This window comes from Lepisosteus platostomus, chromosome 1 (genome assembly GCF_059453375.1).
Source record: "Lepisosteus platostomus isolate fLepPlt1 chromosome 1, fLepPlt1.hap1, whole genome shotgun sequence".
NCBI classification, from domain to species: domain Eukaryota; kingdom Metazoa; phylum Chordata; class Actinopteri; order Semionotiformes; family Lepisosteidae; genus Lepisosteus; species Lepisosteus platostomus.
The window spans coordinates 65,533,484-65,546,911 of NC_142611.1; the positions used below are offsets into that span (position 1 = coordinate 65,533,484).

General features: G+C 51.0%; 1 protein-coding gene across 5 annotated transcripts in view; it reads left to right on the forward strand.

Moving 5' to 3' along the window:
- lrp1aa (low density lipoprotein receptor-related protein 1Aa) overlaps window positions 1–13,428 on the forward strand; it is a 180,466-nt gene that overhangs the window by 95,327 nt on the left and 71,711 nt on the right. For all 5 annotated transcript variants that reach the window (XM_088633603.1, XM_088633605.1, XM_088633606.1 and 2 more), the window contains exons 20-27: window positions 2,731–2,898; window positions 5,737–5,919; window positions 6,043–6,243; window positions 6,764–7,009; window positions 9,030–9,227; window positions 10,800–11,004; window positions 11,794–11,958; window positions 12,670–12,914. In XM_088633603.1, coding sequence (XP_088489729.1) covers window positions 2,731–2,898; window positions 5,737–5,919; window positions 6,043–6,243; window positions 6,764–7,009; window positions 9,030–9,227; window positions 10,800–11,004; window positions 11,794–11,958; window positions 12,670–12,914 — 1,611 coding nt within the window. The remainder of the gene's footprint in view (window positions 1–2,730; window positions 2,899–5,736; window positions 5,920–6,042; window positions 6,244–6,763; window positions 7,010–9,029; window positions 9,228–10,799; window positions 11,005–11,793; window positions 11,959–12,669; window positions 12,915–13,428) is intronic.

Consider the following 13,428-nt stretch of genomic DNA (forward strand, 5'->3'; position numbering starts at 1 on the left):
GTTCAAATCGCATGTGGAATGCTGCTTTTGCACACTTGAGCAAGTGCAGTTTGGTCTTAATTGACCTAACTGGTAAAATAAAGGAATAGTATCATATCGTAGGGCCTCCCACGTGACCTGGTAAGGGTTAGCTGACTGAGTGGGATGCCCCGAGCAGCAGTGCACCTTTGTCTGTAGGATGCAGTGGGCTGGGGCTCTCTTGCCCTCAATGTGGCATGTGGTCCGGTCATTGTGGAACACACCTCTCCCATGCAGCACTGAATGGCTGGTGATGTTTTAAAAAGATGGGTCGTTCAGAGGTGGGAGGATCAGAGGGGGCTGCCTGCGCTTCCTTAGTCTTCCCCGTGTGCAGTTGCAGGGTTTGTAGGTCTGAGCCGAGAAGTGAAAAACAAAACAACTGGTTTCAGATTTGCTAGGAATAACAGAAATAATGTCTCGTCAAATCATTTCTTTGTGATCGCGCACAGATTTTGCTGCCATGGTTGTAAAGACATTTGTCTGGCTTCAGCAGGTCACCTGCACCTCCAGACTTAAGCACAGCCAGCACTGCCAACGACAAACCCCTAAAAGGGAAGCTTCACAGCATCTTGGGTTTCAGGTTGTCCAATTTCTTCTTTCCCGAGCCTCCCAGAATTTGGCCTCCCCCTAGTCTTTCAGCATTGTTTTTCACCTACTTCCCGCCCCCCCACAGGCAGTCTTTTAGATTAGGTTGGAGCCAGGCTGTCTCTTTTGAGGCAGGTCTGCCTTCAGAGAACCCACCAGATGTGTCTTCTGCTCTTTTGCTCTGTTCTGAATCCCTCTTTGGGAATCTGGACGGATGTGGCCGTAAGTGGTTTGTGTGCCAGTAATCGGGGATGAAAGTACGGCACAAATCTGACAATGAGGATATGAGGTGCTGTGAAGGCTCTTCCCCAGGCTGCTGTTCACCCTCCCTCCACCTGGTGTCAGTGTGTCGTCTGCTCGCATCTTAATGTCGGAGCTGCTGTCTGTGTCTTCTGTACCCTGTGTTTGTGCGTGCCCCTTGCCCACTCTCCTGTGTCTGGTTGATTCTGTGTTTCAGAAAAGGATTGTGGGGACGGCTCTGATGAAATGAATTGTCCCATCCCTACCGGTTAGTGCATAGATCAACATGCACCATCCCACACTGCTCCGGGCTGAGCTCATAGGCTGGGAAAAGGAGGGTGGGGGGGCTGCTTCTAAAAACTAATGGCAGCTTGGGCTTCACAACAATTATTGATCAATTTATTATTTTCAAGCTGGATGGTAGACTGCTTTTTCTCAGCTTTTTTTGGGAGGAGAACCAAATAATTTCAATAATAATGAGTAGGCTTCCATTTTATAGAGCTAAACAGTTAAACATTCAGCTGAGCTAGAATGTATTGTATTGATCCATTATTTGGAGACTGTTTTAAATTGGGAAATTTTGTTGGGGAAAAAAATGGCATTCGATTTTGGATTATACAGTACGTGCAAACAAACCCTCTAGTTTTGCCTAGTTTTTTCCCCACAAACCCTAGCTCTCCCTTGTAGGACTAGGCAATTAGAAATTCAGTTTGCCTTCGAAAAGGAACCTTCTCTTTGGTTTGCCGTTTTCGGAGGTGGTGTATGCCCTAGTTAATTTGGATTTCTTAATGTCAAGTCAAAACAGAATAAAACTACTCTGGCATTTAAAGCAAGTCTGAACAGACCCAGGTGTAAAGGGTTAATCTCTTGTACACAAAAAAGTGTTTGCAAAAATTCAGGCTTTCTGGGGTTGCGTTTTAATCCAGCAACGGCAGTTATCAGTGCCTCTGGTGCCGAATAAAGGCACTTTGCTGTCTTTTTAGTGAGTGATCTCCCTCAGATGTACTAAATCTATTATTTTGCCTTCTGAAGCATAGCTTCTGTGTGCATTTCTTTTGCTTTTCATTTAATTTTTGTTGCTGCCAAGCTCAATGTATCGGACCCAGGTACATTCTCTCATGGTGCATGGGATGATCTATGCAGTTTCTGTGATATTTTTCTCTCTTTCTCTCTGCTTTTAAATGTACGGTCTGTTTTTTGCACTCCTGCAGGTTGTAAGTTGGGGTTTATTTAAAAAGAAAGAAAACAAGACGCTGCTTTAACTGCTTCTGTGATTAAAGACTAAAGGCTAAACAGTATCTGCTTGGTAAACCCAAAACTGCTCTGATAGCTGTTTGAGCTCAATGTGCCATTTGATTACAAGTAAAAACGTTTCGCTCAGGGGTTCTTAGGAAAATGCAGGAGAATGGAATAGACATTTGGAATAAAATACAGTGCAGGTCAGAACAGAATGGACGTTCCATATTGCACACTGCCAGTAGAGTTCAGGGCATGGTCCAAATCTGCAGAGCTGGTAAAAGGAGTCAGTCAGTCCCAGCTGAATTGTGAAGTGGCTTAGTTTAGCTACTGAGACCTGTGGAGCTCACTTTCGAATGAGACATTTTTCTAGAGGATATTTACTAAGGAGAACTAATATATATCACACATTAATGTAAAACCACATACACCATAGACCACAGAACACATGCATACAGTATATGCTCTGTATCCGCCTCCTTGGCAAAATCGCAGTTACGGAATTCTGGGATTAGCGAATGGGCTGCAGGAGTGCTTTCACAGTGCAAGGCAGGGCTTGAACCGATTTGCCCCAAGTGGGCGGCGGGCAGCTCGGTGGAGCCGTGCCCTGCGGCGTGGATGCCGTGTGCTGTAACGGCGGCTGTGTTGCAGATAACGACTGCGGCGATAACAGCGATGAGGCAGGCTGCAGCCACTCCTGCTCCAGCGCCCAGTTCAAGTGCAACAGCGGGCGCTGCATCCCCGAGCACTGGACCTGCGACGGCGACAACGACTGCGGGGACTACAGCGACGAGACCCACGCCAACTGCACCAACCAGGGTGAGAGCTTGGCTGGACCCATCTTGAACGTCTTGCAGTCTCTGGGCCCGGGCCCGGTTTCACAGGGGTGCAGAATGCATAGCTAGGAGAAAAGAGCGGACATTTAATTTAGAAAAAAATGTGATTTTGTTTATTGGCAAAAGACTTTGGTCAGTGGTTGGCACTGCTGCCTCGCGGAGCTGGGGCCCTGGGTTCAATTCTGGATCTGGGGTGCTGTCTGTGTGGAGTTTGCATGTTCTCCCCATGTTCACATGGATTTCCTCCAGGTGCTCCAGTTTCCTCCCACAGTCCAGAGACATGCTGGTAGGTGAATTGGCTTCTGGGAAAATTGGCCCTGGTGTGAGTGTGTGTGTGTGTGTGTCTGTGTGTGCCCTGGACTAGTGCCCTGTCCAGAGTGCGTCCTGGCTTGTCCCAGTTGCTTGCGGGTATAGGCTCCGGCTCCCTCACAAATATGATAAAGTAATTAGAAAATAGATTAATGGAGCTAAACAAGTTAATAAGAGATCTGAACACCTGGTTGAGAGGTCTTCTGGGCAGCCCACCCAGTAAACAAACTCTCTGGGAGCACTGGCTGAACTCTGTGGCCCAGACACCACAATTCAAGCCCAAGTCACATCAAAGAGAGGCTGTGACTGGGGTTCCCCAAGTTGTGGTGCTCACCAGTGAAGAGAGGTAGAGATGGGATTGTTCAACAAGGACTCCCTTGGACTTGCCTGGTGCCTGCGGTGACATCATCGAGCGACAGGCTGCTCCCCCAGTAGGAGCTGTCAGGCGCTGTGAACCCCTCAACACGTCAAAGGACAGAGGGCTCTGCAGGTGGACACTCCCATGTGTTGGAGATGAGGGCCTGCTTGTCCTGTTCTTTTCTCAGTCCGCAAGCTGGTACCGGGCTTGTTGTTGGAGAGCCAAGTCTGGAAATAATTGGAGATTCAGAATCAGAATTTCAAAATGTTTCAGCTTGCTTTCTCATTAATAGTTCTAATTAAAAAGCAGATGTGAAGACAGTTAGAGACATCAGAATTAAACACTGAAAGCCGTGAACTGTTAAGAACCATTGACCTTTATAGCTGTGGGCAAAAATGTAGATCCTGTTTTCAATCTAGGACATCTAAAACTCACCCTGGCCTCATTCCAGCGCTTCAGAATATTTGAGTGTTTTAGTTGCACTGTTTTAGCTTTTCCGTCTTCTTTCTTTGCGGTCAGAGAGACTTGTGTGGGATCTGAAAATAAACGCTGGCGGTAAAAGCAAACAAACGGGCACCCCCCCTCCCCTTTCTCTGCTTCCCCGAGCTGCCCCCTCCTGCACGGCGGAGTCACCCCACATCCTGCCCGCGCCGCCCGGCTCCTCTGGCCCGCAGAGGGGCCGAGTCAGAGCCTGCGGTTTCCAGGAGGGGTCACGGGAGGCCACTCGGGCAGCGTGCCTGCCACGGGCTTGAAAGACCGTCCTCGTTTTGGGCCCTTAGGGGAATTGTTGATGACTCGGGAGGTTTTGCTGGGTGAACTGACGCTCGGATGACAAGAGGGGGGAGTTTTTGGGCTGGTGCCTGGCCTTTGGCAGTCAGTTCCCCTCTGCTGAGTCCCAGCCAGTGCCTCATGTCAGGTCCCACACATGGGCACATGCTTATCTATCACCTCTAGCTGTGTCAGCCTGTAAAGATAAACTTCATTGTCTCCTAGGGGAAAGTTGTTATGGACACATAGTGCTTCTGTACATCTAAATACATCACATGTATTCCACATGCATAACTTGTTACAACCGAGTCACAACAGAGCTTATTACAGCATAATCGGTTTATACTGATACAATTGCATTTACCCCTGCTACTTATTTGTGTTGGTTGCTTAAATAAAAAGGGAGCGAATGAATATTTGTATATATTTGATCTACATTTGGGAACCCTAAAGATAAATCTGTTGATCTCGCTGCTCTTTCATTCACTTGATATTGTGAACTTGTCAAGTTAGTGTGAGAATGCCTTTGTCACAGTCAGATCTAAATCATTCTCCTCTTCCTTTATTCGTAGGCTGTGTAGCTTAATGGATATATTATTTTCAAAGAGCTCTAAGACTGATTTACCCTCTGTGACAGTCTGATGGGCGTGTTGTAATGGGGTTTTTAAAACAGGCGGGTCCCAGGATAACAGGCACAACAAACAGTTCTCTTTATTTACAGTGTGGAAAATCACAAACGGTCACCACAACCAAAACAAAAGGCACAGCTCTTTTCTAAACTCCAGACAAAACTGCTACATGATGTCCCTGACTATCACGGTTGGGAAGCTACACTGCTTACAAGCTTCAAAACAATCACAGCACCTCAGTCTCACCCCGAGACTGGGCAGTTGTAACTCGCTCGTCTCCGCAGAAGACGATGGTCCACACTGAAGCACAAGGAAGGCAGACATGGATCTGCGGAATTAATTTGATCCCACAGAGCATTTTCTCATCATCTCCCAATAGCAATTCCAGCATTGTCGTTGTCAGTATTTACTGTAGTTCAGCGTTTTGTTCAAAATCTTCAGAAGAAGTTTTTTACAGGTTGGTCGGGCACAGGGAATAACTGATGAGACCTGATTCAGGTCTAGGGGCCCGAGTATCTCTCTCTAGGCAGTGGGGTTTTTCAAAGTTGGTCCTCGTTGGCCCAGGAGTCCAGTCCATTAGTGAGTGTCTGACACCACTGTAACACTATTGTAAGTCTTCTCTGCTGGTAGTGTGTGTATTCCTTGTTGTGTTGTCCTACCGGACTGTGCTGTCAGACGGATCTCCCCCTGGGGATCGTGAATCCCTGGCTCTCTTCCCGGGGGAGGTAACGGTGCGTGATCTCTGCCCCCGCCCTAGCCACGCGGCCCCCGGGCGGCTGCCACATCGACGAGTTCCAGTGCCGCATGGACGGGCTGTGCATCCCCATGCGCTGGCGCTGCGACGGCGACACCGACTGCATGGACCTGAGCGACGAGAAGAACTGCGAGGGCGTGACGCACATGTGCGACCCCGCCGTCAAGTTCGGCTGCAGGGACTCCGGTGAGTACAGGGGGCCCGGCGTGAGGGGGGGGCCCGCTGCTCCAGCCGTGCGGGTAGAGCGGGCCCCGGCTGGGGCCGCGTGCCGGATGGGGGGGTCCTACAGTAACGTCCTGCATCCTGCAGCGCGCTGCATCAGCAAGGCCTGGGTGTGTGACGGGGACAGCGACTGCGAGGACAACTCCGACGAGGAGAACTGCGACCCCATGATGTGCAAGCTCTCCTCCCACGTCTGCGCCAACGACTCGTCCATCTGCCTGCCCGCCGAGAAGCTGTGCGACGGCAAGGACGACTGCCCTGACGGCTCCGACGAGGGGGAACTGTGCGGTACGAGGGCGCAACCCCTGCTTATCTTTCCAAACCCACTTTCTTGAAAATATTCAGACCGCAAATCAGGTTTGAAGACGCCTTCCTGTAGAGAGGTTTGTTGCATCAAAAGACCACATGCAGTGAATGAGAACAGGAGATGAGTCTCATTTGCAACCTGCCTTGCTTGAACATGCAATGCTTGATGTAGTTTAAAGATCTAAGTGTCCCATCTGGTTGTGATTTTGCAGGAAGTCAACTTCCAACGTGTTTCAGTCACCTGCACAGCTCCTGTGTAAAGACAGCAGTGACAGTTTTCAGTCTTAAATGTCCTTTGTCTTGATTTTTGCTTGGACCCAAGACTTTGGGCCTATTTTGAGCGCTTCTGCCTGGTCCCCTTGTAACTTTCCCTGTCCAAGACTACAGACGCCATGCTGTAGCAGCAGTGTTAACTCCTCAGTCTTGGTGAACGTGGTAGATATACTCCCAGCAAGTTCTGGAGCCCCGTTCCTCTCTTACTCTCCTCCCCTCTCACTCACAGACCTGTGTGCTCTGGGGAACGGGGGCTGCAGCCACAACTGCACGGTGGCACCAGGAGAGGGGATCTCCTGCTCGTGCCCGCTGGGCATGGAACTCGAGGCCGACAACAAGACCTGCCAGATCCAGAGCTTCTGCGCCAAGCACCTGAAGTGCAGCCAGCGCTGCCAGCAGGAGAAGTACCTCGTCATGTGCTCCTGCTATGAGGGCTGGGAACTGGAGCCGGATAAGGAGAGCTGTCGGAGCACAGGTCAGGAGGGATGTGGGTGGCCCAATCGGAGGGAGGCAGGCTGGGAAGAGAAGAATGTGGGACACTGAGGACAGGGAGACTGGGAAGAGAGGAAAGTGGGACAGGGAGACTGGGAAGAGAGGAATGTGGGGGTCTAGGAAGAGGAGAATGTGGGATAGTGAGGAGAGGGAAACTGGACAGAGAGGAATGTGGGATAGTGAAGATAGAGGAATGGGACTGGGAAGAGAAGAATGTGGGATAAAGAGGACAGAGGGAGACTGGGAAGAGAGGAATGGGACTGGGAAGAGAAGAATGTGGGATAAAGAGGACAGAGGGAGACTGGGAAGAGAGGAATGGGATAATGAGGGCAGAGGGAGACTGGGAAGAGAGGAATTAGGTGGAATGAGGAATGTGGGAGAGAAAGGTGATGGGAATAGGAAGTAAAGGCAGGCAAGGAATGTGGAAGGAGGGATGAGAAGGAGAAGAGAGGGTTTGGAGAGGGCAATGAGGTGCAGGGGAGGGCTGATCAGTGCAGAGCGAGGTATCTGAATGGAAGAGGAATAGAAAAGAAAAAGTTGGGAATGGGCTAGGGTTTGATGGGAAAGGCCTGTGGAAGAAGGAAAAGAGATATTTTAGAAAGCAGGACTGTGGTAAAGACGCGGAGAGGGAATGAGAAGAAAGCAGGGAGCAAGGGATTTGCAACAGGAGGTGGTGAGAAAGGAGGATGAGGGGAGGGTTGGGAGGAACAGGAGTGCTGAGAGGAAAGGGGCGATGGGGGGAGATGGAATAGGGAACAAAATGGAGAGCAGGGAAGACCGGATCTGCCCATGAAAGCTGAGATGACAGGATGGGGGTGTTGAAGTGATTGGAGCGCAGAGGGATGTGAGAAAGGAATGCTAACGGCCAGAAACAGGAGAACACGGCAGGATTCCTCACTGTTTGCTCAGGAGCAGAGTTTGATCTTCATTTGCAGATTGTTAAGTCTTAACATTTTAAGTTGCCAATCAAGTCCGAAACAATATAGAGAGCAGTAACAAAATGCATGTTTTTAATTTTAGGGTAATTTGAAGAATTGAAATGTGCTCTGTTTGGAGAAAAGGCAAATAAGGAGGAGCTTTTTTGGCAGAGTGCAGAGAGTTGGCCCCCAGCTCCCCTTCCAATACATTTTTCCCTTAAAACTGAAAATTGGAGTAGAAGCATTTCTCCTGAACGTGTCCTGGTCCTGGGATTTGTAGGCCCCTCGCTTTCTCAGTTGCCTGCTCCTGGCTCCCCCCCCCCTGCAGTTCGAGGGGATAAAGCCGTGAGGTTCTCAGAGGGGGGATCTCTTCCAGCAGGCTGGGCCTGAGCCAGAGTGAAATTAACTCCATGTGTGAGACAGGGCGCAGGAGCAGGACGCTTGCACACTCTATACAGTATCAACACACAGGCTCATACATGTCATATATGTCATATACATGTCTCATATATGTCACCTACAGGCTCGTACTATACATCATCACACACTCATCGACACACCCTGACATACAGTAATATGGACACACTCATATACTGTCATAATGGATAGGTAAAGACTTGTTGGGAGACTCTTATTGACACACACTTGGCCTGCTGTGCTGATGCACAAATCTCAGTCATGCACATGGCCTGCTGTGCTGATGCACAAATGTCAAACACAACCCATGGCCTGGTGCACTGATGCACAACTGTCAGACACAACCCATGGCCTGGTCCACTGATGCACAACTGTCAAACACAGCACGTGGCCTGGTGCACTCATGCACAACTGTCAAACACAACACGTGGCCTGGTGCACTCATGCACAACTGTCAAACACAACACATGGCCTGGTGCACAACAGTCAAACACAACACATGGCCTGCTAATGCATATGTGTCTGATGCACAAATCTCAGACACATATGTGGCCTGGTGCACTGATGCACAAATCTCAGATACATGCTGTGTAAGCTGATGGAGACTGGCCTAGCTGTCTCCTCATTTATCATTGCAGCATTTCCAAGAAAAATGCCCCTTTTTTCCAGATCCCTTCCAGCCCTTCATCATCTTCTCCAACCGTCACGAGATCCGCCGCATCGATCTGCACAAAGGCGATTTCAGTGTGCTGGTCCCCGGCCTGCGCAACACCATTGCCCTGGACTTCCACCTCAACCAGAGCACCCTCTACTGGACAGATGTGGTGGAGGACAAGATCTACCGCGGGAAGCTGCCTGAAAGTGGAGGTATGGGCTGCAGCACCCTCTGCCTGTCCTTGGGGGAACTGCACTGCACAGACGTGTTTAAAAAAGCTTCACCTTGTTCAGGTTATTTCTCTTTATTAAAAAAAGCTCCTCGTTGTGAGAGAAGGCTGGGCTCTGTGGTCCAGACTAGCGCTCCACAGCTGGAGCTGACTCTCCTGTGAGGTGCTGTGGATCTCGCACAAAAGGTCAGAAATCAAGTCAGAGAAGCCTGTCGTTCTCCCTGTGACCAAGGTGTGACGACATAATTTGCAATTCGACAGTGGGTGCAAAATAAAAAAATGGAAAAAACATTGTTTAAGAGGCGAAATCTTGTGGCTGTCCATTGCAAATTCTTTTGCCATGTTGCCCTGTGAACTGTAAACAACATCTGTTTGCCAACTGGGGTCGTGTTCTTGGGCAGAACAGGCCGATTTCTCAGAACAGCTCCTCTTTTCCTCCACCTCATGGTGGTGTGGTGTGGCACAGTAGTTCTTTGTGTGCAATCAGACCACAAATCCATAACTCAGCATGAAGTGCTGTATTTGTCCTCGTAAACGGATTTTAAGGAACAGCGGGGCGGCAGCGGTTTCGTCCTGCGGGGCCTTGCGTTCACGTTTCAGTTCCTGTTCAAGGGAAAAAAAACCAGCCCCTTTCAGAAAATGACTTGGCATTTTGCTAGGCAGTCAGACAACAAAAAGGAGGCTTCCTGCTCATTATTATGCGAGACACTAATTAGCGTTTTCAAACCTTCCCATAATGGTAATAATTAGCTGGAGACGATTAGATGTTTTGAGTTGATTAGGGTTTGGAAAGAAAGAAAGGAGAGGGGGAAGAAAACTGTTCGTTTGCTATTCCAGACATCTGAGTTTAATAGAGACTGTCTAAACAAGCGAGCGTCTGCTGCCTGCCTTCCTGGCAGTGTGTCTGAGGGCTGGGAGTCTGAGACCCGGAGTCCCCGCTGGCTGCGTGTGTAAGATCCTCACAACGGCTCCTCCACAGGCTTACCTTGTGGGACAAACCAGGCAGGAATGTATAAGAGTAGCAAAAGAGCTGTTCCATTCGAGCAGAGCCAGGCAGTGTCTTATCCCGGTAAGCGTCTTCTAAAAGTGGAACTGAGCGTCCAACGTGGCTCCAGGCACAGCATGTTGGTCAAACACCAGACACCACCGACAGCCTCAGAATCCTTCTTCTCCTGAACAAACCAGATTCAGATCAGAAACCAGTGTGTAAGCAACAAAAAGCATTTGATTCATGTGGCAAACAGAGCCCACATCTTTTATTGCCCAGTCTAACGTGAATGGCATGAAACTTCCTACTGCCATTCTGCTCATCTAGCCCAATTCGTAGTTAGGAGCGAATTGACGAGGATCTCCTCTAGGTGTTTCTTGGAAGAGGACAGGGTAGATGGTTCAACAAGATGGCAGAGTGTCTTGTTCCATACTCTCACAACTCTTAGTGTACAGAAGTAATGACTGGGCTTTCCCAGTAAGCTCCAGCCCAACCACAGCCTGGCTCCAGACGCCTGCTCCTGCTCAGCGCCCTCTGACCTGCGTCTCTTGTGTTTGTCCTGGCCAGCTCTGACCAGTTACGAGGTGGTGATCCAGTATGGCCTGGCCACTCCCGAGGGGCTGGCAGTGGACTGGATCGCCGGCAACATCTACTGGGTGGAGAGCAACCTGGACCAGATCGAGGTGGCCAAGCTGGACGGCACCATGAGGACCACCCTGTTGGCTGGGGACGTGGAGCACCCCCGGGCCATTGCCCTGGACCCCCGCTACGGGTGAGCCCCCCGCCTCCCCCGATACCCCCTAAACCAAAACAAAGGCTGCAGTACATCCAGCTTTGCAGGTCGCTTTTGAAGCATCAATTTCTAAAGATGCAACTTCAATAGCTTGCCATCCCAGCACATCTTAGAGGTTTAATTTGCAATCCTAACACATCTAATAAGTTAGGTCATCCTTCGGAATGAAAAAAGGACCGCTCTTCTTGTGTCACATGGCTGAACGCTTTCCCTGTTTAACCTCTCAAAAACCTGCCTTTAACTCCCTTCAAAATTGACAACTGGAGCAGATCTGTGATCCCTGCCAGACTGTGGCCCCCACGAACTAGAAGCATTAACACGTAGGAGCCCAGGCGACGAGAGCCATAGGTGTACTGTCCCACAGCCCCGCGCCATTTCTCACACAAATGCAACAGCGCGAAGCGACGCAGAGCAAGATGTAAGTGTTTGAGGAGCTTGTACTGAACTGTGCCCCGACCTCGTTAGAGCACGTTAGGGTAATTATTTCTCCGAAGCTGCAGCTGGCACATGCCTTGCCGCAGTGTTAAACTGGTCCCCTGTCCTCAGGCCTGGGCTGTATGTGCTGTTTCTCGCTGAGGGCTGAGCAGGTGCTGCTCATGAGCCGCGGGCTGACGGATCGCGGGGCGGGTGACACACCCCCTGCCCCTGCCCTCCTTGCCCACAAGGGGAACGAGTGGCAAACTGCATGGTGAGGAGGTGGAACTGGCCTCGTTCACTAACCAAGATCCACAACTCCCCCCCCCCCCCCTTCTCCGTCATCCTTCCCAGGATCCTCTTCTGGACGGACTGGGACGCCAGCCAGCCGCGGATCGAGGCGGCCTCCATGAGCGGCGAGGGCCGGCGCACCATCCACAAGGAGACGAGCAACGGCGGCTGGCCCAACGGGCTGACTGTGGACTACCTGGAGCTCCGCATCCTCTGGATCGACGCCAGGTCAGCACCAGCGCCAGCGCCTGGGCTTTCCAGGCCCTGTCCTCTCTGCTCGGAAGCCCGGATCCGTTCCCCCTAGTTTTCAAGTGAAGATAACAGTCAGCAGCTTGATTCCTATTCTTCCTGTTATATCTATGTGTCTTTCCTACAAGCAGCGGCCTGAGGTTCGACGGGAGAACCCATGTGCAGGGCAGAATTAGCAACCGAGTAGGCAGCAGGAGGCAGGCCAAGCGCAGCTCGGAGTCGGAGCCTGAGAGCATAGCAGAGCTCGTAGCCAGGTTGCAGGTAGATAAGGCGAAAGCATAGATGAACGCAGTCCAGAATCAAAGTCATGGGCTGAAACCAGGAGACGCAACACAAAAGGTAAGTCCAAAGCCGGATGTGAGACAGGAGATCCAGGTTCGTAGCCGAGTAGAACAGAAGGGACTCCGCAGCCAAGGTCAGAGCGAAGAGAGAAACACAGGCAAGGGAGACAAAGTAAGAGAGTAAGGCAGTGGATCAGAGCAGAAGTCTGTAACGGAGCCAAGGGCACTGCCAGAGCAGGCCTTGCAAGACGGGTGGACCAGGCGTCCTGTCTGATCGTGTAATCACGGCAGCTGACATAACGCTAGCTTGCTTCACAGCCCTCCGGCGGGGGCGAGCAGGACAGCATTGGAGCTGTCTGAATTTCTGTGGCATCAGTTGTGATTTCTCGGCCTCCCTCTGAACCTCCAGGTCGGATGCGATCTACTCGGCGCAGTACGACGGGACGGGGCTGATCGAGGTGCTGCGGGGCCACGAGTACCTCTCGCACCCCTTCGCCGTCACCATGTACGGGGGGGAGGTGTACTGGACAGACTGGAGGACCAACACCCTGGCCAAGGCCAACAAGTGGACGGGCCACAACGTCACCGTGGTCCAGAGAACCAACACGCAGCCCTTTGACCTGCAGGTCTACCACCCCTCCAGGCAGCCTGAAGGTAGGACAGTCCCTGTCTGGTCCTTTGTCTGATTTCAACCTGTCCATTTGGAGTCATGGGGGAGCCAAAGCCCATTCCAGCAAGCAGTGGCTGCACGGCAGGGTACACCCTGGACAGGACGCCAGTCCATTGCAGGACACGGACTCAAACACACACACTCACACCAGGGCCAGTCTTCCCAGAAGCCAATTAACCTGCCAGCATGTCTTTGGATTGTGGGAGGAAACCGGAGCACCTGGAGGAAACCCACACAAACCCAGGGAGAACATGCAAACTCCACGCAGACAGGACCCCGGCTCGGAGATGCTGTAATGCTATCCGCTGCGCCACCACGCCGCTCTCGGAAGATTCAAATCCTCTTTAATTCCAACCAGTGCGGCATTTGCGAAGGACAGCCAGTCTCGATTTACAGAGAGGAGATAACAGTGGCCTTGTAGGTCACTTTTTGGACACGTAACCACCGAACAGCAGTGAGAACCCTGGAGTAGAGAAGGGTGAATGGGAAATGGGTGGA